The sequence below is a fragment of the Rhinoderma darwinii genome, chromosome 6 (assembly GCF_050947455.1).
Source record: "Rhinoderma darwinii isolate aRhiDar2 chromosome 6, aRhiDar2.hap1, whole genome shotgun sequence".
Lineage (NCBI taxonomy): Eukaryota > Metazoa > Chordata > Amphibia > Anura > Rhinodermatidae > Rhinoderma > Rhinoderma darwinii.
In genome coordinates this window covers 30476174-30502007 of record NC_134692.1, presented here as the reverse complement: position 1 = coordinate 30502007, position 25834 = coordinate 30476174, and the positions used below count along the sequence as shown (strand labels likewise).

Here is a 25834-nt window from a genome sequence, read left to right as displayed (position 1 = left end):
ATTATTTCATGGTCAAGCTCAAGACTTATTAATGCCTGATATTCATGGAAAATTATCTTTCTTTCCAAAATGTATTAAAACTGTCAACAAGCAGACAAATTCCATTGAGATAACCTTATAATGTCAGCCAAAATAACGAGCTGGCCACCAATGCCAACTAAATCTGCAGTACCACAATGAGATATCCTATTTTTAGTCAGCCTGTTCTGGTATTTGATGACAGCTTTCTGCTTTATTTTTATGTTTTATAATCAAGATTAAAGAAAAAAAAAATAATCTAATTACATTTCTGCATAAATGCTCAGATGGAACGCCTGAACGGAGCCCTGATGCAGATGTGAACGAAGTCTAAAGGAAATGCATCAACTTTTTTAACCCCTTAACGACATACCACGTACTAGTACGCGGTAGCCGTTAAGGGGAAGTATGGAGCGAGCTCACGGGCTGAGCTCACTCCATACTCATCAGGTAACGGTTATGTTATACAGCCATTCTGCCCTTAGTGATTTTAGTTAGTTTAATGCTGGTTCCTACCATCCCCAGATATATGTAGGCTTAGTCCCAGTTCTGGGTGTATGTGCAGAGTAGGTCCCCACCTGAGGAGGACACCTTGTTGTGGCAGGTGGGCACAATTGATCAAAATGTGCACTAAGAACCTCCCTATTGTAAGTAGATTTAGCATGTATTACATAGTTACATAGTTACATAGTTAGTACGGCTGAAAAAAGACACATGTCCATCAAGTTCAACCAAGGGAAGGGAAAAGGGAAGGAAAAATTTCTACACATAGGAGCTAATATTTTTTTGTTCTAGGAAATTATCTAACCCTTTTTTAAAGCCATCTACTGCCCCTGCTGTGACCAGCTCCTGCGGTAGGCTATTCCATAAATTCACAGTTCTCACTGTAAAGAAGCCTTGTCGCCTCTGCAGCTTGAACCTTTTTTTCTCCAGACGGAGGGAGTGCCCCCTTGTTTTTTGAGGGGGTTTTACAAGGAACAGGATTTCACCATATTTTTTGTATGTGCCATTAATATATTTATATAAGTTAATCATGTCCCCCCTTAGTCTTCTTTTTTCAAGGCTAAATAGGTTTAATTCTTTCAATCTTTCCTCATAACTTAAATTCTCCATGCCCCTTATTAGCTTAGTTGCTCTTCTTTGTATTTTTTCCAACTCCAGGGCATCCTTTATATGAACTGGAGCCCAGAACTGAACTGCATATTCTAGATGAGGCCTCACTAATGCTTTGTAAAGTGGCATTATTACATCCCTGTCCCGCGAGTCCATGCCTCTTTTAATACACGACAATATCCTGCTGGCCTTTGAAGCAGCTGATTGACACTGCATGCTGTTATTGAGTTTATGATTTACAAGTACACCCAGATCCTTCTCAACAAGTGAATCCGCCAGTGTAGCGCCCCCTAGGACATATGATGCATGCAGGTTGTTGGTACCAAGATGCATAACTTTACATTTATCTACATTAAACTTCATTTGCCAAGTGGACGCCCAAACACTTAGTTTGTTTAAATCTGCCTGTAATTCATGAACATCTTCCATAGTCTGAACTATATTACATAGCTTGGTGTCATCTGCAAAAATAGAAATAGTGCTATTAATCCCTTCCTCTATATCATTAATAAATAAGTTGAATAATAGTGGTCCCAGCACTGAACCCTGGGGTACACCACTTATAACCGGGGACCATTCAGAGAAGGAATCATTGACCACAACCCTCTGGATACGGTCCTTGAGCCAATTCTCAATCCAATTACAAACTATATTTTCTAAACCTATAGTCCTTAATTTACCCATTAGGCGTCTATGGGGGACAGTGTCAAATGCCTTTGCAAAGTCCAAAAACACTAAATCCACAGCGGCTCCTCTGTCTAGACTTCTGCTCACCTCTTCATAAAAACAGATTAGGTTAGTTTGACAACTTCTGTCCTTAGTAAAACCGTGCTGGCTGTCACTTATAATGCTATTTATTGTCACATAATCCTGTATATAGTCCCTCAATAGACCCTCAAACATTTTCCCCACGATGGATGTTAAGCTTACTGGTCTATAATTACCCGGGGAAGACCTAGAGCCCTTTTTGAAAATAGGCACCACATTTGCCCTGCGCCAGTCCCTTGGCACTATACCAGTCACTAGAGATTCTCTGAATATTATGAAAAGGGGGACAGAAATAACTGAACTAAGCTCTTTAAGAATTCTAGGGTGTAACCCATCTGGTCCCGGAGCCTTGTGCACATTTATTTTATTTAATTTAGCTTGGACCATCTCTACATTCATCCAATTCAGTATATCAACTGATATATTAACAGCACTGGCACCGGCTACATCAGCTGCTCCTTCTTCTGTTGTATATACAGAGCTAAAGAACCCATTTAGTAACTCTGCCTTCTCTTGATCCCCTGTGATCAACTCCCCATTACCATTATCTAGGGGTCCTACATGTTCAGACATTGGCTTTTTTGCATTTATATGCTTGAAGAATTTTTTAGGATTTGTTTTACTATCCTTGGCCACCTGCCTTTCATTTTGTATTTTTGCTAATTTTATTACATTTTTACAGATTTTATTAAGCTCTTTATATTTTACAAAGGCTACAGCTGTACCCTCAGATTTGTATTTTTTAAATGCCCTTTTTTTGTCATGTATTGCCCCTTTCACAGAAGGTGTAAGCCATGTGGGGTTTAATTTGAGTCGTTTATACTTATTACCTGTAGGAATAAATTTTGCACTATAATAACTCAAAGTAGATTTGAAAATCTCCCATTTATCATTTGTTCCATTATTTGACATTAGTTCTTCCCAGTCTATATCCTGAATTGCAGCCCTCATCCTGGGGAAATTGGCTTTCTTAAAATTAAATGTAATGCATATTTATTTATATTTAGCGGTTTAGGTTACATTGGTGTTCGCAGGGTGCTGTCGCCATTTTTTGTGTGCTGTATATTTGCAGTCACAGGTGTTCTTGCACCTGCATACAAGTTTTGTATCATTTTGTTGGAATGTGCTGTTCAAACTTTTCTGTTGTTTATGTGATCCATATATGTGGGGTTAGTGACTGCCTCCATTTTTTGTTCTTGCACTCCTCCCATTCTGCCCTGGGTGATTTTAATTAGTTTAATGCTGGTTGCTACCATCCCCAGATATATGTAGGCTTAGTCCCAGTTCTGGGTGTATGTGCAGAGTAGGTCCCCACCTATGGAGGACGCCGTGTCGTGGTAGGTAGGCAAACACTTTTTGATCAAAATGTGCACTAAGAAATTCCCTTTTGTAAGTAGATTTAGCATGTAATGCATATTTATTTATATTTAGCGGTTTAGATTAAAATTGGTGTTCGCAGTGTGCTGTCACCATTTTTTCGTGTGTAGTATGTTATACAGCCGACACCTCACTCCAACGGGCGTTGATTCCGCCCATTTAACACCTTAAATGCTGCGGTCAATCGCGACCGCAGCATTTAAATTGTTAGAATCAGGGGGGGCGTCCCCTCAAACATGTCATCGTGCCCCCCCATGACAGGATCGGCTGGTGACTATGGTTGTTATGGCGGCCTGGGGTCTAATGAAGGACCCCCGGGTCTGCCATCTTTGTACTCCTTTGAAGCCCTGCCTCTCGTAGTTAATAGAAAGAGGTGCATCACACTGAAAAGCCAGAACCCCACAAATGTTCTTCTACTCAAAGGCTATGTAAACCTTTGAAAGGGATTTATTTTTATTTTTTTTAGTAAAAATGTCAGTCAGTTTGATTGGTGCAACTTTATAATTTGTTTTTATTAAAAATTATTTTTTCTTTTTGAGATACAGTTGCTCTGTATTCTGCATAAGGAGCAGATGTATCTTACGCTGAATCCTGTACCCGTCAGGTCTGCGGGACTGACGGGTTCAGTAAAAGCGGGTCACACAGGATCCACCTGTAAACGGTCACATCTAAGTTCATAACTTAGATGTGATAGATTACAGGTAGATCCTGTACATAACGTAAATGGACAACAGGTGGATCCTGACCCACTGACACTGAACCCGTCAGTGCCGCTGACCTGACGGATTCAGGTCTCAGCGCATGATTCAGCTGCTCTATGTACAGGATACAAAGCAGCTGTATCTGAAAAAGTAAAAATTATTTTTAATAAAAAGTAATTAGAAAGTTTTACCACTCATACTGATACACTGTTTTATTTAAAAAATAAATAAATAATGTTTTCAAAGGTGTACATTGCCTTTAAATACATTAAAGGGTTTTTCCAGTAACAAAAAATGATGGCTTATCCATAAGCCTTTTTACATAGGCCAATTATCAGGCAAACGAGCGTTCACAGAAAGCTCGTTCCCGATCATTGCCTTGTGTAAGCAGGGCAACGATCAGCTGTTGACCGATCAGATATTGATAGTCTATCCCGAGGGTATGCCATGAATTTTTCTGTTACTGGAAAACCCCTTTAACTATTTGGGGGTACTGCGTGACATGTTTGCCCGAAGCCAGCCCAGATTGATGCTGGAGCACAGACAACAGCTGGATCATCCAAAAAAGTAAGAGAAGAGTGTGCCGTTAGTCCAGGCATGAGTTTTTTGGGAATTTCCCTTTAACCGCCAAACATTAAAACTTGGAACCAAAATTTAGCAGCATATCACCACAACTTAGTGAACCGGATGACAGCTGCCATCTTCATTGTACATATAAATACCATATGCAATGATTTCATTCTGAATCATTGGTAGTAAAGATACTCATTGTACTGATCTGATTACTGTTCTCAGAGGTACAGAACTCAGTTACATCTCAAAGCCGATGAGTGATGTAGAGACGGTATTGTCAATTATGCTCAATCACTTAAAGGAGAGATTACAACTCTAGTTATTTAGTAACCAGGATCATTCCAGATGTCTAAATGATATTAGGGGGAAAAAAAAGAATAAAGAGCAGAATGTCTTTGTTTTAAAGAATAAGCTTAATTATTAAGACTTGCAAATCATAAGGCGATTAATTTGGCGCATACAAATCGTCTCCTTTGAAATATGCAATATTAAAGGGAAACGCCGGTAAAAACCATAGTTAGCCCATTGTTACACAATTGGATCTCTATGCAGTTCTCTATGCAGTGGGAAAAACAGCTTTCAGTGATGGGGAGGCTTCCAGTTCTATCCTGTCGTCTCTAGAAACAAGGATAAATGCCATTTTCACCAAAAATTAATCTGTAAAGTTGTTACAATTCTTTTCAGTTGTTGTTGTATCTGTTTTTGTGACTAACAATTTAACAGAAGACGACAATTCCGTGACACCAAGTAACTGATGACTTACTTTATTTATCTTAGGTGGAAATGCTACAGTGTTTTCCAAACCCTAAAGATAACCTCCAACGGGCTCTAAAACTGTAAAAATGAATTACCCCCGACATGGACATTATATCGCTGATGCATCCAGCCATTGGTTGCCGCGGTCCCATGTTTTGCTTAACGCATAATTGCGCTGAGGATGTAAACCAGACGCTTATTTCCCACTGCACAGGCATAGAGTTTTTTAAACCCCATTCACATGCATTAAACTGTACCAGGCTGGTTTTAGACGGCCGTACTTCAGTGTACATATTAGGGCCGCAATATTCGGACCAGGTCAGACTGCAATGTTATGGAGAATGACCCTTTCACATAAGTAAAAACTACACGGGCCGATGGGTGGCGGCAGGCCGCGTGTTTTTTTCAATTTCGTCCAGGCCTTGCAACAGAGGTGATCTTTTGATGGGTCTATTTATTGGTGTCTACATCTGCATTATTTTTTTTTAGTTCTTAAACAACAATTCCCATTACTTACCAAAGTAATGCATCTTACAAAAACAATCCATACACACTAAATTATTATGGGAAAAAGCTTAAACTTATCTCAAGTAACCAAGGTCTGGAATAAAGCCATTGATTTCATGCTGATAGGTTTTCTTAAATTAAATATTCAAGAAATACTGGCTCTCTCCCAATTGCTTCTAGCGACAGAACAGCTTATAGGGCACTAGAAGTAGACACAAGCATGCTGTCAACGGATCCAGTAATAACAGAAAATGCATTAGATCCTCTCTAATTTAGGAATGAATAATAATATAGTTTAACAATGGACAAAGGCGCAAGACAGTTATAGAGTCGCATCTCAAGCAAATAGCCTTGAATCCGAACCACCATGTAGCCGTTTTACAGTATGGATTCTACTACATAATACATAGACAGCGGCTAAAAATAGGCAAGCATCCAATCTGATGTGTAAGTAGTTTGTATTACCATAGAGGCAGGCTGCTATGGAGCAACGGAGAACGGGACACCTGACCAGGTTGGCTGCATCCCTTATTTTAGGTGAGAACCAGTGCAGGGATCATCTCTACACAGGTTCAACAATGTTAGCAAACAATGATGTGAATTATCCCTATGATAATGGAATAGAGATGGGGGCAAACAAGCGCCATCTACTTATAGGGGTGTGGTCATTTTTACAAGCACCAAAATGGGCTCCCGTTTCAATCACTGCTTTGGGGCCCCTTTACCTACCTTTCTGTTCACTCCTTGTTGCCTATGTTTTTTCCGTACTTGATGTATGGATTTTTAATTTAACCCCTTGACGCTACAGTCATTTCTCAGTTTTCCTTTTATTTTTTTTACTCCCTGCTTTCCAAAAGCCATACCTTTTTATTCCTCTGTTGACATAGCCATATGTGGGCTTGCTTTTTGTAAGACAAGTTGTTGTTTTTTATGGCACCATTTAATGTACTGGAAAACTGAAAAAATTATATTTGTGGGGTGGAATAAGGAAAAAAAAATATTTTTCCATTTCTTTTTGGGTTTCGTTTTTGCGGGTTACAATTACAGCGATACCAAATTCATACAGTTTTTTTTTATGATGTACTACTTTTACAAAGAAAAAACTATTTGTTACAAAATAAATTGTTTTGTGTCACCATATTCTGAGAGCCATAATTTTTTTAATTTTTCCTTCAATGGAGCATTGTGAGGGCTTGTGTTTCATTTTGCGGGGCAAGCTGTAGATTTTATTGACCCTATTTTTGAGTACACATCTTTATTAGGCCCCCAGGCTGCCATGACTATCATTGGCATGATCGCGTCGTGGGGAGAGGGGCAATCGGATAATGGATAGGGGCCCCCTCTCTTCCTAATGGCTTAGATGCCGCAGTCACAACATGTGTTGTATTAAATAGCTGTTGCTAACAAAATATATTTTAGTGGGGTGATAATGGGAATGCCACATTTTCCACCAAAAAATACCGGACAGGTTCATATGGGTAAAATAAAGGGTGTGGTTTGGGGGCATGGCTTTGTAGGTGATGTGAGTTCATGACAGTAGGATCAATGAACAACGTTTTTTTTTTTTTTTAAATAGCAGAATGCCTTTTGCAACACTGTTTCCAGGACAGTGAATAGAAGTTACAGAAACAGAGTAGCACAGCAAGCAATAATGTTTCTGGGACACCGGAGCCATGGAAATAATGAAATAGCATGGAATAGCCATTGAAATAGCTTAATGTACAACGCTGTTTCAGTAACTCCCATTAACTTCTCTGGGAGTTCTGGAAACAGCGTAGCAAAATGCACTTGACTGTTTCCGGAAAACCCAGCCATATTGTAACTTTGTGGCCAGAGCCTAGCCACAGCAGGAGGTAAAACGGGCGTCAGGGGGCACTGTTTTAGAGATAGGTGGGACTCGCATCTCTCAGACATTTATGACATATCTTGTGGATATGAATAAAATGTCCAAGATAGGAATACCCCTTTAATATTGTTGTTGCAAACTTTATACAGGTGGTTTACCATGTACGTAGGTGACAACTCTAAAAACCAAGAGATTAATTAGACTCTATGCTTAGGCAGCCCCTACTCATTCTTTGTACTAAACAAGAGTCCTTTTCACCATGACTCCACTAGAAGAATGCAGGAAGAACCCCGAATATATACACTGTATATCTTCAGCATCATCTTAGGTTAGTACTAGGTATATTCTTAGGCCTCATACACATAGCAGAGTAGTGTGTAGGAGGCTGCACGGCAGCACACGGAATCCCCTGCGCCTCTGTACTACGAAGTCATAGACACCCTGTGTGTTGCCATATGGCTCCTTTGTATTATAGAGTTATTTACCCCTCAAAGCAATGCTTCTAGGGAAGAATAGATCCATAATGCGGCATTTGATGGAACATGTCTCAATTATTATTTTTTTTACACATTTCCTCTCTATGAAATCGTAAGCGTACGGAGGTACGGTAGGGCCATAGAAGTCTATGGGTGCTGTATTATGTCTCTGCACGACTCAGAGATTGTCTCCAAAAAAATCTTGTTAGCATTCAAAAGAAATTCTAGCATATGTAAAACAAAATTTACAAGCAGAAAATGTTCTATATTGAAAGTTCATGTTCTTCCTTGCATATCACCAGCAGTTTATATTCTGTACTTGTTATCAAAGCCTTGGCACGAATAAGGTCATTTAATATTGCTGCTGCAGTAGCTTTATACATCGCTAAAACACAGACCTGCTTAAATAAATACTTTTGTTATTCTGCACTGACAGTAAGGAAAATTGAAATCTCAAGACAACTGGACTGAAAAAGAGAGTAAAGGTACATATTGCATAATGTTCTAGTATTTAAGCAAATCAGATGGTTGCTAAAATAATTAGCAATTCATAAGAGGTAATTTGTGAAAGAGCAAAATGAGCATTTAAAACAAGTTAAGATTTGGTAATAAGGAAAAGATGCTGACATACAAATAATACGCCTTCTAATCGCCATAATTACATGTATGAAAAATATAATGAAAAATAAAAGAAAATTTTTCCTTATAAAAATAAGGTTTACATAGTAGATTTCTTTAGGAAGATCTCATATGAACAGTATTTTGTAATCTACAATGCACAGTGGAGTTTGGAATGATATATCAGTAGTCAGCTTTGCCAGAAATATATGCTTGGCTATAGTATTCTTAACTGACTATAAAAAAAAATCTATAGATACAGTAAGCACCAACCACAATTACTGTATCACCATGTCAATGATTGCTTCCCATACTCAGTGGTTCTGAAAAGAACTCGAGACTTTTTGGCCAGCTACGTTGTCCTTGTCTGACCTTCAGAACTGCCTCCTAGTGACTGTATGAAGCATTCTGAAGTTTCCTGGTTTTAGTGCATGCTAGCTCCTGGATCTCAGTTAATATTGACATCTAGCTTCTGAACCTTGGCTTGACTAATTTTTATTCCTGATGAATACCTGTTTGTTTCGCTTGCACATGTGTTAAATTTCCTTGCAGTGCCACCACAGGGGAAATGAAGCATTACAAGGTGCCTATTGAAATCTATAGGCTGAGCAATACATGGAACATTCTGGGTCCTCCAGAGTGAGGGACACTCTTTGTACCCGCTCTCTACTCTGGCTAATAGATGGGTGGAAGACCTCCTCTATAAACTCAGAATTCCCTAATAGGTTGTTTGATAAATGGTTTCCTAGACCAGATATCCCCTTTACTTCTACAGCTCACAATAATTGTCTTAAACTTTTCTTCACCTTACGGCCTCATGCAAACGACTATAGTTTTTTGTCCGTATGCTCTCCGCAATTTTGCGAATAGCACACGAACCCATTCATTACTACGGAGCCATGCACATGGCCATAATGTTCACGGGGCCGCTAAAACTCCGGACAAGTCATTTTACGGTCTGGATTTGCGGCTTGGCAAACTGGTGACATTAATTATTTTTGTTGCGGATCCATGAATCCTGATGACACACGGATACACTACGGAAGGTTTTTTTGTGGAAAAATGGACCGCAAGATGGTTTTGGTTCACATGTGTCAGATTTCAATATTGCAAATTAGACATGAATTCCAGCATGATTCGCAGCAGAAATCGGAGGAATTTCTGTCGCAGATGTGCAGTGGGTGATATTTCTGATATTTCCACGACCGATTATTTCCGCAGGTGTCTTTTTCTGCATTGTGGGTCAAAATTAGGGGTGAAAATTTCTGCAGCATGTGAACAGTGTTGCGAGAAAAAAACATTCACTTGCATGAGATGCAGAATGGGACCTAACACCTAATAGTGGGAATTCTACTTAATAAAGTGGCATCAAAATATATTATTATAATAATAATAATAATAATACTGATAATAATAATAGTAAAAAATAATAATAACAATAATAATGGCAATAAAAAAACTAACCTAATAAAAATTTTCTGCGTCTCACCACCTGTGCGTTGCTGCAGTTTTTATGGTTCTTTGAAACCATGGAACAATAACTTAAGGGGATTTTACACTGGACGATTATCGGGTCGACAAGCGTTCACAGAACGCTCGTTGCCTATAATTGCTCTGTGTAAACAGGGCAACGATCAGCAGATGAACGAGCAAAGGCTCGATCATCTGCTGGTCGTATCATTTTAAAAAAGTGAAATATTATCGTTGTCGGCAGCACATCTCTCTGTGTAAACAGGGAGACGCACTGCCAACATAATAATAATGTATGGGGATGAGCGATCGGAGTAACGAGCGCTCCTCCCCATCCATAGCTCCGTGTGACAGGAGCAAATGAGAGCCGATCAACGATGTCTCGTTGATCAGCTCTCGCTGCATCGGTCGCTTATCGGCAGGTATAAAAGGCCCTTTAGTTTGCTGGATAACTTATGTTAAAGAAAAATATTGTTCCCACCTAGACACTCTGTCCTATAACCACATAAAATATACCTGGTAAATGGAAATAGTATATACTGATATTATTCAGTGGTGTTCACCCATTGAGGTGTCAGTATGCTCAGAGGCCATTTGGTAAAGGATTCTTATCTACTCCCTTTAGTATCTGAATGGTTCTCAGTACAGTAACGAGCCATTGTAAAATGGATGCAGAGACAGCTGGGCATACTGGGAATGGATTTTACCTATACTGTACAGATGCACATTGGAAGGTATATGGGTTGTCATAAGGCGGATTCAATGGAGTGGGCAGAGTCAACTCAGAGCTAGGAACATTTAGACCATGTGAAGTTCTGGGTTCTTTCTCTTTTCCTGCTAACCCTGGACGATCAGCACTTCACATCAGGAACATGCTAAGTTACATTATATATGTGCTTTCATGTGTATGTATATAAATCAAAGTATAATACCATTACAGCAGACTTTTTATGTTTACGTAGAGATATTCTAGGAATCTCTAATGTGGTTTATAGATATGTAGAATTTATATATGCAATTTATGCATGAGTCTCTATATGTACATGTACTAATGGTCAATACCTGTAGTTCCAGGAGACCATATAGGGTTGGGTCCTGGATATATATTATATATACATATATATTACTAGCCACATGTACAAAATATCCAGGTAAGGTAAGAAAAGGAGGCGGCTGTATGTGGTTGTGTTCTCTATGTAATGTATTTCATCTTGATGTAATGTATATTGCTTTGTCACTTCTATATTGTAAGTAAAGTATTTTTATATATTTAAGTATCTGTGAGGGTTGTATGTTACTTCTGTGGTGTGTGTATTCATATTAACAATGGCGTAACTACCGCCATAGTAGCCATACCAGCTGCTACGGGGCCCGCAGAATGAGGTGGCCCATGCTGCCCGCCGACACGGGCCCACCCATGCCCGGTGGTGCTGCCCATGCTGCTACAGCGGTAGTAACGCTACATTCAATAGTACACTATGACAGAGCTCTGCCATTTACAAGGCTATAGGCTGTTCGACCTGCAGCCTGTCAGGTGCAGGGACGGGATCCCTGCGCAGGCCGGCGTGATTACGTCACTGGTTCACGTCGGCATACGCAAGGACCCCATCAGCGTTGTATAGCAGCTCCATTTATCGTGGGAACGCCTGGGTGAGTATAATTTTTTAGTTTTATTTGTTTGGGGAGCACTGTCTACAAGGGGGTGGTGGTTGGCTGTATGGCAAGGGAGAGGTGGAGGGCTGTATGACAATCTCTACAAGGGGGAGGTGGGAGGCTGTATGGCACTGTTTACAAGGGAGGGGGCTCTATAACACTATCTACAAGGGGGAGGTGGGGCACTATCTACAAGAGGGGCTGTATGGCACTGTCTATAAGGGGGTGGTACTATCTGCAGGGTTGCTGTGTGACACTATCTACAAGGGGTGTGATACCATATACAGAGGGGTCTGTAGGGCTTAATCTACAGGGGGGCTGTATGGCACTATCTACAGGGGACTGTATGGCACTAACTATGGGGGGGCTGAATGGCACTATCTACAGGGGGGGCTGTATGGCACTATCTACAGGGGGACTGTATGGCACTATCTACAGGGGGGCACTATCTACAAGGGGGAGCTGTGTGTGGCACCCGGAGGAGGGGGGCAGTCAAAAGTTTGCTATGGGGCCCAGTGTTTCCTAGTTACGCCACTGCATAGTAATCAATACAAATTAAGCGGGTTGCATAGGAAACAGAGGTAACGGACTAGGAACGGAGTAAAGGGAGAAAAAACAGATAGACAAAAGTCTCTTACTTCAACTTGTCCTTGTGATTCTTTCTTATCTATGTTAACTATAATCTAAATCAGGGGACTCAAGCACGCGGCCCGAGACTCCGGAATTCCCTGACATCGCTGTCCACATATGAACAGCGATGTCTGGGGCTTTCCCAGAGCTGGAGTCCCGGGCAAAGTGCTAGTACAGGCTCTGCTCCCGGACTCTGTGGAATTCCCTAACATCCCCTTTCCCATCCCACTTCCCCTTTCCCATCCCTTGGTTGAACTTGATGGACATGTGTCTTTTTTCAACCGTACAAACTATGTAACTATGTAACTATGTAATCGCTGCCCATATATGGACAGTGTGTCAGGGTCTTCCCCAGAGAGGAGTCCCGGGCAGAGCGCTAGTATCGGCTCTGCTCCGAGACTCTGGAATTCCCTGACATCGCTGTCCACATATGGACAGTGTGTCAGGGTCTTCCCCAGAGCGGAGTCCCGGGCAGAGCGCTAGTATAGGCTCTGCTCTGGGGAAGCCTCTGACATCACTGTCCATACATCGACAATGATGTCAGGGGCTTCCCCAGAGCAGCAGTCCCAGTGATGTCAGGAGCACAGCTGGAGTCCCAGGAAGAGCCTACTAGCGCTCTGCCCGGGACTCCAGATCTGGGGTCGCCCCTGACATCTCTGTCCATATATGGACAGTGATGTCAGGAGCAGAGCTGGAATCCCAGGCTGCACTCACAACTCTACTATTATATCATGTACTTTACTCCAGTCACATCCAGAGCTGCAGTCACCACTCTACTGTAACATGTTATACTCCAGTCACATCCAGAGCTGCACTCACAACTCTACTGTAACATCATGTACTATACTCCAGAGACATCCACATCCACAGCTACACTCACAACTCTACTGCAAGATCAGTAGATGCAGATGCAAACATCTTGTCTTATACTCCAAACAAATCTAGAGCTCCAGTCACAACTCTACTATTATATAATGTGCTATACTCCAGTCAAATCCAGAGCTGCAGTCAAAACTCTACTGTAACATCATGTCTTATACTCCAGCCACATCCAGAGCTGCAGTCATAACTCTACTGTAACATCATGTCCTATACTCCAGTCACATCCAGTGCTGCAGTCACAACTGTACTGTAACATCAGGTCCCATATTCCAAACAAATCCAGAGCTGCAGTCACAAATCTACTGTAGTTCGAGTGCTAGAAGCGGCTCTGCTCCCGGACTCCAGCTCTGGGCAAGACCCTGACATCACTGTGGTAGCATCTGCGGAGGGCACTGTGGCCTTATCTAGGGGTGTGTTGCATTATCTACAGAGGACACTGTGGCAGCATCTACAGAGGGCACTGTGGCAGCATCTACAGAGGGCACTGTGGCAGCATCTACAGAGGGCACTGTGGCAGCATCTACAGAGGGCACTGTGGCAGCATCCACAGAGGGCACTGCGGCAGCATCCACCGAGGGCCCTGCGGCAGCATCCACCGAGGGCACTGCGGCAGCATCCACCGAGGGCACTGCGGCACTATCTAAAAAGGGGCTGCCAAATCTTGACATGTGTGTCTGCCAAACGCGGCGAACTGAGCCTCCGGACTGCATTTAGCGACACTTAAACTGGAAAACTGGATTGTTGAAATAAGCACGTGGAGAAATATCTCAAATTTTAAACGTAGCGGTATTATTATAGTAATGTAGTATTATTATTCTAGTAATATAGTGTTATAGTAGTTCAAATAACTAATTGATTAATAATAATTTTGTATTGTATCAAATTTGAAAGTAATGCGGCCCGTCAACTTCCCATTTTTTCTATATGCGGCCCACTTACCCGGCCGAGTTTGAGACCCTTGATCTAAATGATGTTTTTTCTATTACTGCCACAAGTACTGTGCTTTATATTTTACAGCAAAGACATCCTTTTATGTAAGTATACCCTTGTCATGCCAGTCAGCAATAAATGGAATATATATATACTGTATATATAATGGATTATTATAACAGTAAGCAACAGCATAACATTTTATTTCCAAAGAAAAAGGAATGCATCTTTTTCATTTAACAGCAAAACTACTTCTGCCTTTTATTAACTTTCAAAATGCAACAAAGTGCAAACGAAGCAAAGTTAAATTTTACCTTTCTTTTGATGTCGGTGAATTGAGAGAACATCAAAGACCAGTAGAAGGACAATTCCACAATGTAGTAGTAATGTAAATCTGCTGTCAGTTGCTGCAAAATAAATATAAATCATTTTTTGAACTTCTTTTTTTTAATCAAGGAAATAAATTACAATTTATGCAGTGAAAAGTATAAAACAGAAAAAAGCAACAAACCATAAAAAATGGATGTGCAATGTTTTGGTTCACATCTGTCCACAAGATTATAAAGCAATAAGATATACTAATTGTTCATATGCATCACAATACTAAGAAATGCCTCCTATGGTTCATGAACATTCAACAAATAGAAAAAAGGGCCAGTCGGCTCTCCTGACATGTCTGTTTTAGTAAATTCTTACATTCTGCTTAAATTAACAATTCTGAAGCATCTTTTCTTCGAACTATGCACTGTGCAGTACTTCTGTTATTCCTCCTGGAAATGTTTAACTGCATTGACAACTGGATGTTATTTAATTCTCCTACACATTCTAACACTGTCCAATCACTGGCTGCAGTGGTGATGTCAGTATGTGTGACATGTGACCACCATGGCCAGTGATCGGCTGTAGTTGTCACATGCCAGTATAGCACATCCCAACTAAGAAATGTAAATGCAGGCCGGTAAGGTGCCACTGACCAAGAGTGCTGGAGCAAGGAGGTTTTAAAAGATGGGTATGCACTTTTTTTTATTGAAGGAGTTTTCCCATGAAGGACATTTATGACATATCCACAGGATATGTCATATATGTCAGATAGATGCGTGTCCCACACCTATCTCTAGAACGGGGTCTCCTAGTCCCCGTTCTAGCTTTTTGTGCTCACGCTGACTCCCGGCCACTTACAGATTACATGGTTGGGAGTTATGGAAACAGTGTAACTCGCTTAGCTACGCTGTTTCCGTAACTCCCATAGAATTGAATAGTAGTTACGGAAGCAGCGCAACTCGCATGCTACGCTGTTTGGAAGTGGCCAGGAGTCAGCATGAGCATAAAAATCTAGAACAGGGTTCAGGGGACCCGCATCTATCTGACATTTATGACAAATTCTATTGATATGTCATAAATGTCCTTCATGGGAAAACCCCTTTAAGTTATGCCATAACTTTATGCAGGTCAAAGCCTTTTATAAAACCTCATTTGCAAAAAAAAAATCTAATGAAATTATACATTCTCTTTAGTGATTACCTTGTAGCTACCTGCAGTTACCACTATGGGCATACAGATTTATACATTTCTCATTAAACTCAGGAATATATCTGTATTCGTAATCTCCCTCTAGTGGTGGCTGAAGGCTACCAGAATTGTATCATTTAGCTCTATGGCTATGTGAACAAGTTTGGAGCTCTGTAACAGAAAAACCGAGCTCTGACCTAAATCTTAAAACAAAATGAGTTTTATAGTTGGGAAATGTGAAACTTCCTATAGCTTGCCATGCATATTATTTACAGACAACTGCTGCTGAAGGCAATTCATCAAATAACTCCAGTATTGTTTCAGCATTGCATTGTCCTAGTATATTTTTGTAGATGAAGATGAATCGATTCTGTAAATATTCTTAAGATTTTTTTCTTTTTGCACCTGTAAACCTAGAGACAATACACAGTAATCCGTGTGTTGTGAAATTTTCTTTCACCGGTCTATGGTTTCAAGTAAGTTGTCATTACAAATGAGACTTATAAATGACATTGGGATTTCTTTTTATATTCCCAGCTACCAGAAAAATATTCATGTACCCAAGAGTCACATTTATCATACAGACAACCTAAATCATGAGAAAATATAGAGCAGGAGGAAGTCATGGCTTACTGCTAAGATCTCATTTATTTCTTTATACGGTAGATAAATAGCCCATTCAAGACAAAAGCAACTCTATCTCTACAGGAAAAAGACCCCCAGTGTGAGATCATCACAATATATTGTCCATCCACTTGATCGGGTTATGATGAGGACAGATTAAATAATTATTAGAAATTAGATTTTCTTTTACCTCCCAATCTATGTAGTGCTCATGATTAAAGGCTATGTACACCTTTGCAATAGTTTTTTTTATGTATATATAAATATATATATATATATATATATATATATATATATATATATATATATATATATACATATATATATATATATATATATATATATATATATATATACACTACCGTTCATAAGTTTAGGGTCACTTAGAAATTTCCTTATTTTTGAAAGAAAAGCACAGTTTTTTTCAATGAAGATAACATTAAATTAATCAAAAAAACACTCTATACATTGTTAATGTGCTAAATGACTATTCTAGCTGCAAACGTCTGTTTTTTTTAATGCAATATCTACATAGGTGTATAGAGGCCCATTTCCAGCAACCATCACTCCAGTGTTCTAATGGTACATTGTGTTTGCTAACTGTGTTAGAAGGCTAATGGATGATTAGAAAACACTTGAAAACCCTTGTGCAATTATGTTAGCACCGCTGTAAACAGTTTTGCTGTTTAGAGGAGCTAAAAAAACGGACCTTCCTTTGAGCTAGTTGAGAATCTGGAGCATTACATTTGTGGGTTTGATTAAACTCTCAAAATGAATAGAAAATGAGAGCTTTCATGTGAAACTTGACAGTCTATTCTTGTTCTAAGAAATTAAGGCTATTCCATGCGAGAAATTGCCAAGAAACTGAAGATTTCCTACAACGGTGTGTACTACTCTCTTCAGAGGACAGCACAAACAGGCTCTAACCAGAGTAGAAAGAGAAGTGGGAGGCCCCGCTGCACAACTGAGCAACAAGACAAGTACATTAGAGTCTCTAGTTTGAGAAATAGACGCCTCACTGGTTCTCAACTGGCAGCTTCATTAAATAGTACGCGCAAAACGCCAGTGTCAACGTCTACAGTGAAGAGGCGACTCCGGGATGCTGGCCTTCAGGGCAGAGTGGCAAAGAAAAAGCCATATCTGAGACTGGCTAATAAAAGGAAAAGATTAACATGGGCAAAAGCACACAGATATTGGACAGAGGAAGATTGGAAAAAAGTGTTATGGACAGACGAATCGAAGTTTGAGGTGTTTGGATCACACAGAAGAACATTTGTGAGACGCAGAACAACTGAAAAGATGCTGGAAGAGTGCCTGACGCCATCTGTCAAGCATGGTGGAGGTAATGTGATGGTCTGGGGTTGCTTTGGTGCTGGTAAAGTGGGAGATTTGTGCAAGGTAAAAGGGATTTTGAATAAGGAAGGCTATCACTCCATTTTGCAACGCCATGCCATACCCTGTGGACAGCGCTTGATAGGAGCCAATTTCATCCTACAACAGGACAATGACCCAAAGCACACCTCCAAATTATGCAAGAACTATTTAGGGAAGAAGCAGGCAGCTGGTATTCTATCTGTAATGGAGTGGCCAGCGCAGTCACCAGATCTCAACCCCATAGAGCTGTTGTGGGAGCAGCTTGACCGTATGGTACGCAAGAAGTGCCCATCAAGCCAATCCAACTTGTGGGAGGGCCTTCTGGAAGCATGAGGTGAAATTTCTCCCGATGACCTCAGCAAATTAACAGCTAGAATGCCAAAGGTCTGCAATGCTGTAATTGCTGCAAATGGAGCATTCTTAGACTAAAGCAAAGTTTGAAGGAGAAAATTATTTTAAATAAAAATCATTATTTCTAACCTTGTCAATGTCTTGACTATATTTTCTAGCTATTTTGCAACTCATTTGATAAATATAAGTGTGAGTTTTCATGGAAAACACAACATTTTCTGGATGACCCCAAACTTTTGAACGGTAGTGTATATACACACATCCACCTGTAATCAATCACATCTAAGTTATGAACTTAGATTTGACCAATAGTAGCTTGATCCTGCGTGTCAATGAACCTGTCAGTCCAGGTGCCCTGACAGATACATGTACTGCACAAGACACAGCTGATCTGTAAACAGGATGCAACGCATATAAGAATAATTTTTAATAAAAAGTATTTTGAAAGTTGCACCAAACTCACTGATACACATCCAGTGCAAAGCATTGGAAATTAGATTGGTAAATAAAACCCACAAAATTAATGTAGTGTAACTGAACAAGGGGACAGAATAGAAGCTACTGTGTAACATAAATCATGTGTCGAAACATAGTCGTCCTTTGCATGAGGTAAATGACCCATGTATACAGTCGAATTTGTGTTGTAAATATCAATAATATGGCGGCCATAAACTTCTTATACAGTACGCGTTGTGTCTTCTGTTTTATACAGAAGCGCAGAGGTTTTTTTTGTGACACGTTCCATCCCGGAAGAAACCCCCATAAAAGGGGAGAACATGCTAATTTTATTCAAAAGCCGTCCTTAGCCAGATTCAAATCCAGGAACCCAGTGGTGTAAAGGGGGTTTTACACAGGGTGATTATCGTGCAGACGAGCATTCATATAACGCTCGTTGCCTATAATTGTCCTGTGTAAACAAGGCAGCGATCAGCAGATGAACGAGCAGACGCTCGATCATCTACTGATCGTATCGTTTTAAAAAGTCAATTATTATCGTTGTCGGCAGCACATCTCCCGGTGTAAACAGGGAGACGCGCTGCCGACATGATAATAATGTATGGTAACGATCGCTCGTCCCCATCCATAGCTCCGTGTGACAGTCCCGGCCGAGTGTCGGCCGGTGTAAAAGGCCCTTAAGGCAACACTACTAACCACTGAGCCAAGGTACTTCTATCATAATCTTAAACAACATTTTACTTGATAAAATCAAATGGACTAATCAGTACAGCCTCAAATGATCCCTAAATACTAAAATCTACCAAAACAAAATACATAGGAAAAGCACTACTTTTCTTGCTCGTGTGGATCATGCAATACATGGTAATAAGATGTACATTTCTTGAAGACTGCTGACTTCAGGTCAAAGATTGTGGTGTAGTAATTGCACATGTCCCTTATCTGTAGAGGTAATGACGTGCTTGTGCTTCTGTGTCTGGAGATCAGATTAGCTCAATATGTGTTAGAGGTATGTTCACACGGCTTATTTTCAGCCGTTTTTTCCGTCCGTAAACGCCCCGAAAAACAGCTGAAAATACGGTGGCTGAACGCCCCCAAACATCTGCCCATTGACTTCAATGGGAAAAACGCCGTTCCGTTCACACGGGGCATTTTTTAATCGGCTGTTTTTAAAATAATGAAAAGTTTGCGATATATGTTATTCACCTATTGCGATATCTATGTACTCCATATGTCCAAACTGTCTACCACTGATTATATCTTATCAGCATTACTTTGTTTTGCTTCATCTCCCTGTGCCGCTCTCTCATTGGTGGTTAGTGACCGGCCCCCGTCTTCGTCACCCGGGGCGTGTCAGTGTGCTTGATCCACGTGACCGGGTCTTTCTGACGCGGTCGCGTGTTTCCGGTTCCGGCCCGTCGCGGCTGACGTTCTCGTGGGCGCGGCCACTTCACCGTCCAGGAGACAGCGACCTGTAAATATACAGGGAGGGTACTTTTCATTATATCCAGCATTCATTTCAGGTGCAAGACTCTTTGGCCATAGGTCCGACCCCATATAAATAGTCCCTGACTTCGATCTAATACCACTCCCAGACAAAGGCATTTGCGCCGAAACGCGCGTTGGGGTGGATCTCAGCTGTGGCTCTTCCCGTTTTTTACCATGGGTATGTTAGACTTCCACGTTATGCTCTATTCACTCTCCTAATATACCTCTCTCATTCCTTCAATGCATGCTTAATCATTGTTTCATGCATATTATATGTATGTTGTCCAGTATTCTGTCTGTACACTGGTCAAATATTACCTACTGTTTGAATCTGCTAGTTATCATTCTCATTTATATTATGAGTACATTATGCTGATGGGCCATATCTGCATTTGCTTGAATTGTTCATTCGTGCTGACTATTGATATATATTTTACATCATGATTCATAAATTTACTTTATAGTCAATTATGGTCACCTGTACTAGCTAAACATACTATCTTTATTGGGGGACCAACATACATCTAATTAGTCACTTGTGAATACTTGGGTAATCCCCAGTTGAATTTCCGTGTTTTAACTGTTGGTCTATGGATTTTTTTATCATTGTTGTACTGTATATTTTATGTTAATAAAGTATTTTTGTATTTTTCACTACTTCTCCGCTTCTCAGCATCCATTCTTCTTTCGGCTCAATATATTAAGTTGTGATGCTTTTTGGGTTTAACACCCTAGAATCAACCCATTGAACCTTATATTTACTTCATTTACCTTTTATTGGGGCACATTGATTCATGATGCTTTTTCGGTTTGGTGACTAATAAAGATGTAGCAATCTCTAACCTAACACGTTTAATACACTGTGGCAAGAAACTTCTTTGGCTTTTTCAATGGCTTTTTTTGTGTGTTCTCACGCTGCAGCAAGTTAGCAGAGTGAAGTTCAATTTTCCTACATCTGTCATTCCTATAATCCAGTTTTACTTTAAAGTGTTTGAACAAACTCTTTTCAAATTACGGTATCCCTGGATTAGGGGATCACTGGGGAGCCAACAATGTAACTGATGCTTTTCCCTACAGTGCCTCTGCAGGGCTAATGAAGATTTACATCACTACTTTGGCATGAGCATTGGTGGTGCGTTCTTCAGAGCAGAAAGCCATGCATGCTAACTATTTAATATAAGTGGGTTGCCGCAGATGAATCCCCTTAATTCTCTAGGTTGTCTAGGTTAACCCTTGCTAAATGCAGCAGAAGAGGATAAGAAGCTCTCAGTAATTAATACACTTTATTCACATCTAGCTTGGAAACTATAATTTTGTGTGGAAGTAATGATGAGTAAGTTCCACATTACAAAAAAAATGTGCCGATTGTGATGTAGAAATTAAACAGCTGGATTCTGAAAATAAAAAATTGCCTCTGCAAAGATCAGCACTTTCCGTGTATGCATGTAACATTGAGTAACAGATGTCATCCTCCGGGGTTTAACAAAAATCCTTCATGCTGTCTGTTCATATTCTTTTCAAATACGGAGTCTATGCTGGTTTTGCAATGTGATTTTTAGAAGCATACTGGGTTATATCGCTGTTCAAACACCAATCCCACAGGCTAAATGTGCCACTGCTAACCCCTGAATATTATATCCACAAAGACCAAAGAGGACAAAAACTGAGAAAGCGTAACTAGTGGAGGACTGGTGTACAAATAAATCAACAACAAAACTTTAAATGAGAACAGATTCTAGAATCCCTAAAGTCACTTATACAGGGTTATAGTAGTGCGTTTGAAATCTGTATACCACTGCATAAAACATGGCATACATTTTTTGCTGCGGTTGTGGGAGGTTTTTCTTTTGTTAAAGAAATTATTTTAAAGAAAGGTACTATCTATCTATCTATCTATCTATCTATCTATCTATCTATCTATCTATCTATCTATCTATCTATCTATCTATCTATCTATCTATCTATCTATCTATCTATCTATCTATCTATCTATCTATCTATCTATCTATCTATCTATCATCTATCTATCTATCTATCTATCTATCTATCTATCTATCTATCTATCTATCTATCTATCTATCTATCTATCTATCTATCTATCTATCTATCTATCTATCTATCTATCTATTTATCTATCCTAGCCCACCAGTGGATCCTCTGTTGCGACCAGGTTCTGACATGATAATTGGGCCTTGCCACAACATAGTCCATGAGGTCCAGAGGTGGAAAACCCCATCTGAAGCTGACAGTGGAGCTTGGATTGTTCCAAAAGTAGAATTTCTTCCTTAGTTGTCAGATGACAAGTTTAATATGCAAGTAAATGGGGACATTATTTGTTCTGCATAACTGTGAGCCTTCAGAGTAATTTCCTTCAGTGTGTCTAGTTCAACATTGGGTCTTACCATAACGTCAATTATATGTCAACTAATCTACAACTTTACTTCTACTATACAATTACAACCAATCTTCATGTTTTATTGTTCACAGTGTGATTAGAATTTAATTATTTGATTATGTTTCATTTTTTATCATTAAGCATGATTATATTTTATAATTCTTCAATCATACAATAAAGATGTTAGCGTAATTATTATGTGACATGTCTAATATAAGAGAATAAAAATATCCAAACGCTGCTGACTAATGGTACCATATGTTTCTAATTTATGCAGATGAAAAGCTTGAAGTGCCAAAGAAGACTAAATAAATCCAATCCTATTACAGTAAAGGCTATAGAAAAAAAATATTTTGTTGGTTTCATGTTTCTCCATTGAGATAAGTCTGTTGGCAGATTTTACCAAAATTGGCGAGAATTCATGACTTAAATCTAATGTCTTCGATTCTATATAATAGTAGACGTTCTGGTTACCTGGTAAGGATAATTGTACCAACATTGTCTTGTGTTCCAGAGCCAAGGAGTCTAGAAATAAGAAGGGAAAAAAAGGTCATTAATTATATAATTAAGAAATTCATTTACATATAAAAGGTTCTTACGGTATTATTATTAATATTTAATAAATGATAAGTTAGTTGGCACATTGCAAAAGCCTTCCTCATCCTGCTAAAGAATTTAGCCTTCATATAAAGACCTGAGTAATCTGAGACAAATTGAATATAATTTTAATATAAGAGACACCATGTGAAAACCCATAAGAAAGTCTAAAACTGGATTCAAGTCTCATTATTTTGGTGATATTGTACTGAATTTCTTTCCGGCTATATAAATCATGGTACAGCTTTGAATGACTTTCTTCAATTAATGCAAATCCATCTTACAAGCTTTTGCCTTGCCCCGTGTACCACTCACTGCAGCCGATCTGAACCCAGTTTAGCGCTAGAGATAAGCACACCATCGTTTTTGGGTTCTGTAACAGGAACTCTGGGGCGTCTTCGGCAAAATGTTATGTGGGCATCTGTGGCACTCACTTAAGGAAGCACACAATTATGGGTGCATCTGTGATAAGAACAAATAGAGGCATCTGTAGCAGGCGCTCTGAGGGCATCTATGGCAGACACTTATGGGGTCTCCTGAGACTCAGGTACTTATAGGGTAATTTAAAGCTGAGACACTTCTGGGAGTCATCTTAGGCACTGACACTTATAGGGATACACCTGTGGCTGGTACATACCTGGTAAATTAACTTTTGTGGCTTAATCTTAGGTATGTGGGGGCCAATATAAACAGTAACGTATTTTTTTTTTAAAATAAGGTACCACCACAAAACTTTTTGCACTGCGTGACCTGCTGTTTTTTGTCTGGGGGGAAGGGGGATACCAATGTCACATTTCAAATGCTAGAGGGCATTGACATTGACTGGCAGATAGACATTTTTGGTGGAATCTAATGGAAATCTAATGATTATGGTGGGTTATAAGCATTAGATTGGCACCAGATCGCATCACAGTGTGATTAAATAGCTAAAGTCTATTGCCAGCTTTAGGCAGTGGTTTGCCACAACTGACATGCTGAGTTGGCACTTTGATGCCAACGGAGATAGTGAAAAGCAGCTCATCAGAGGTCAATCTATCCTAATCCCAATATGATCACATATTTTTATAAGATGTTCTGAAAAAAAAGTTAGATGGAGAATTTCCTTAAGAATTCATAATGCTTAATATAAAGCACGTTTCTGCACATCCTTCGTCTGGGGGTCAAGACAGCAATGACGAAACGCGCATCTGGGTTGGTGCTATTCCTGTTTGCAACATACAGATGGATATGCATTGAGGCATTGTATATTAATTGGTGTATTTGTACCTCCATACGTGTTATTCACATATATCCCTACATACTTTTTTACTCTTTTGTGTCTGTTTACTATATACATGATAGATGTTCCTATGCAACTCTGTAGCTCTCAGTACGCATTATTATATACAGTGAAGGAAATAAGTATTTGATCCCTTGCTGATTTTGTAAGTTTGCCCACTGTCAAAGTCATGAACAGTCTAGAATTTTTAGGCTAGGTTAATTTTACCAGTGAGAGATAGATTATATAAAAAAAACAACAGAAAATCACATAGTCAAAATTATATATATTTATTTGCATTGTGCACAGAGAAATAAGTATTTGATCCCCTACCAACCATTAAGAGTTCAGCCTCCTCCAGACCAGTTACACGCTCCAAATCAACTTGGTGCCTGCATTAAAGACAGCTGTCTTAAATGGTCACCTGTATAAAAGACTCCTGTCCACAGACTCAATTAATCAGTCTGACTCTAACCTCTACAACATGGGCAAGACCAAAGAGCTTTCTAAGGATGTCAGGGACAAGATCATAGACCTGCACAAGGCGGGAATGGGCTACAAAACCATAAGTAAGACACTGGATGAGAAGGAGACAACTGTTGGTGCAATAGTAAGAAAATGGAAGACATACAAAATGACTGTCAATCGACATCGATCTGGGGCTCCATGCAAAATCTCACCTTGTGGGGTATCCTTGATCCTGAGGAAGGTGAGAGCTTTGCCGAAAACTACATGGGGGGAACTTGTTAATGATCTCAAGGCAGCTGGGACCACAGTCACCAAGAAAACCATTGGTAACACAGTACGCCGTAATGGATTAAAATCCTGCAGTGCCCGCAAGGTCCCCCTGCTCAAGAAGGCACATGTACAGGCCCATCTGAAGTTTGCAAATGAACAGCTGGATGATTCTGAGAGTGATTGGGAGAAGGTGCTGTGGTCAGATGAGACTAAAATTGAGCTCTTTGGCATTAACTCAACTCGCTGTGTTTGGAGGAAGAGAAATGTTGCCTATGACCCAAAGAACACCGTCCCCACTGCCAAGCATGGAGGTGGAAACATTATGTTTTGGGGGTGTTTCTCTGCTAAGGGCACAGGACTACTTCATCGCATCAATGGGAGAATGGATGGAGCCATGTACCGTCAAATCCTGAGTGACAACCTCCTTCCCTCCACCAGGACATTAAAAATGGCTCGTGGCTGGGTCTTCCAGCACGACAATGACCCGAAACATACAGCCAAGGCAACAAAGGAGTGGCTCAAAAAGAAGCACATTAAGGTCATGGAGTGACCTAGCCAGTCTCCAGACCTTAATCCCATCGAAAACTTATGGAGGGAGCTGAAGATCCGAGTTGCCAAGCGACAGCCTCGAAATCTTAATGATTTACAGATGATCTGCAAAGAGGAGTGGGCCAAAATTCCATCTAACATGTGTGCAAAACTCATCATCAACTACAAAAAACGTCT

The 25834-nt window shown here is 40.0% G+C and overlaps 1 protein-coding gene across 1 annotated transcript in view; it reads right to left on the bottom strand.

Annotated features, from left to right (window-relative positions):
- CERS6 (ceramide synthase 6) overlaps positions 1-25834 on the bottom strand; it is a 134433-nt gene that overhangs the window by 23632 nt on the left and 84967 nt on the right. The window contains exons 5-6 of the mRNA XM_075831108.1: positions 22990-23040; positions 14633-14725 (exon numbers count right to left, since the gene is read on the bottom strand). Coding sequence (XP_075687223.1) covers positions 14633-14725; positions 22990-23040 — 144 coding nt within the window. The remainder of the gene's footprint in view (positions 1-14632; positions 14726-22989; positions 23041-25834) is intronic.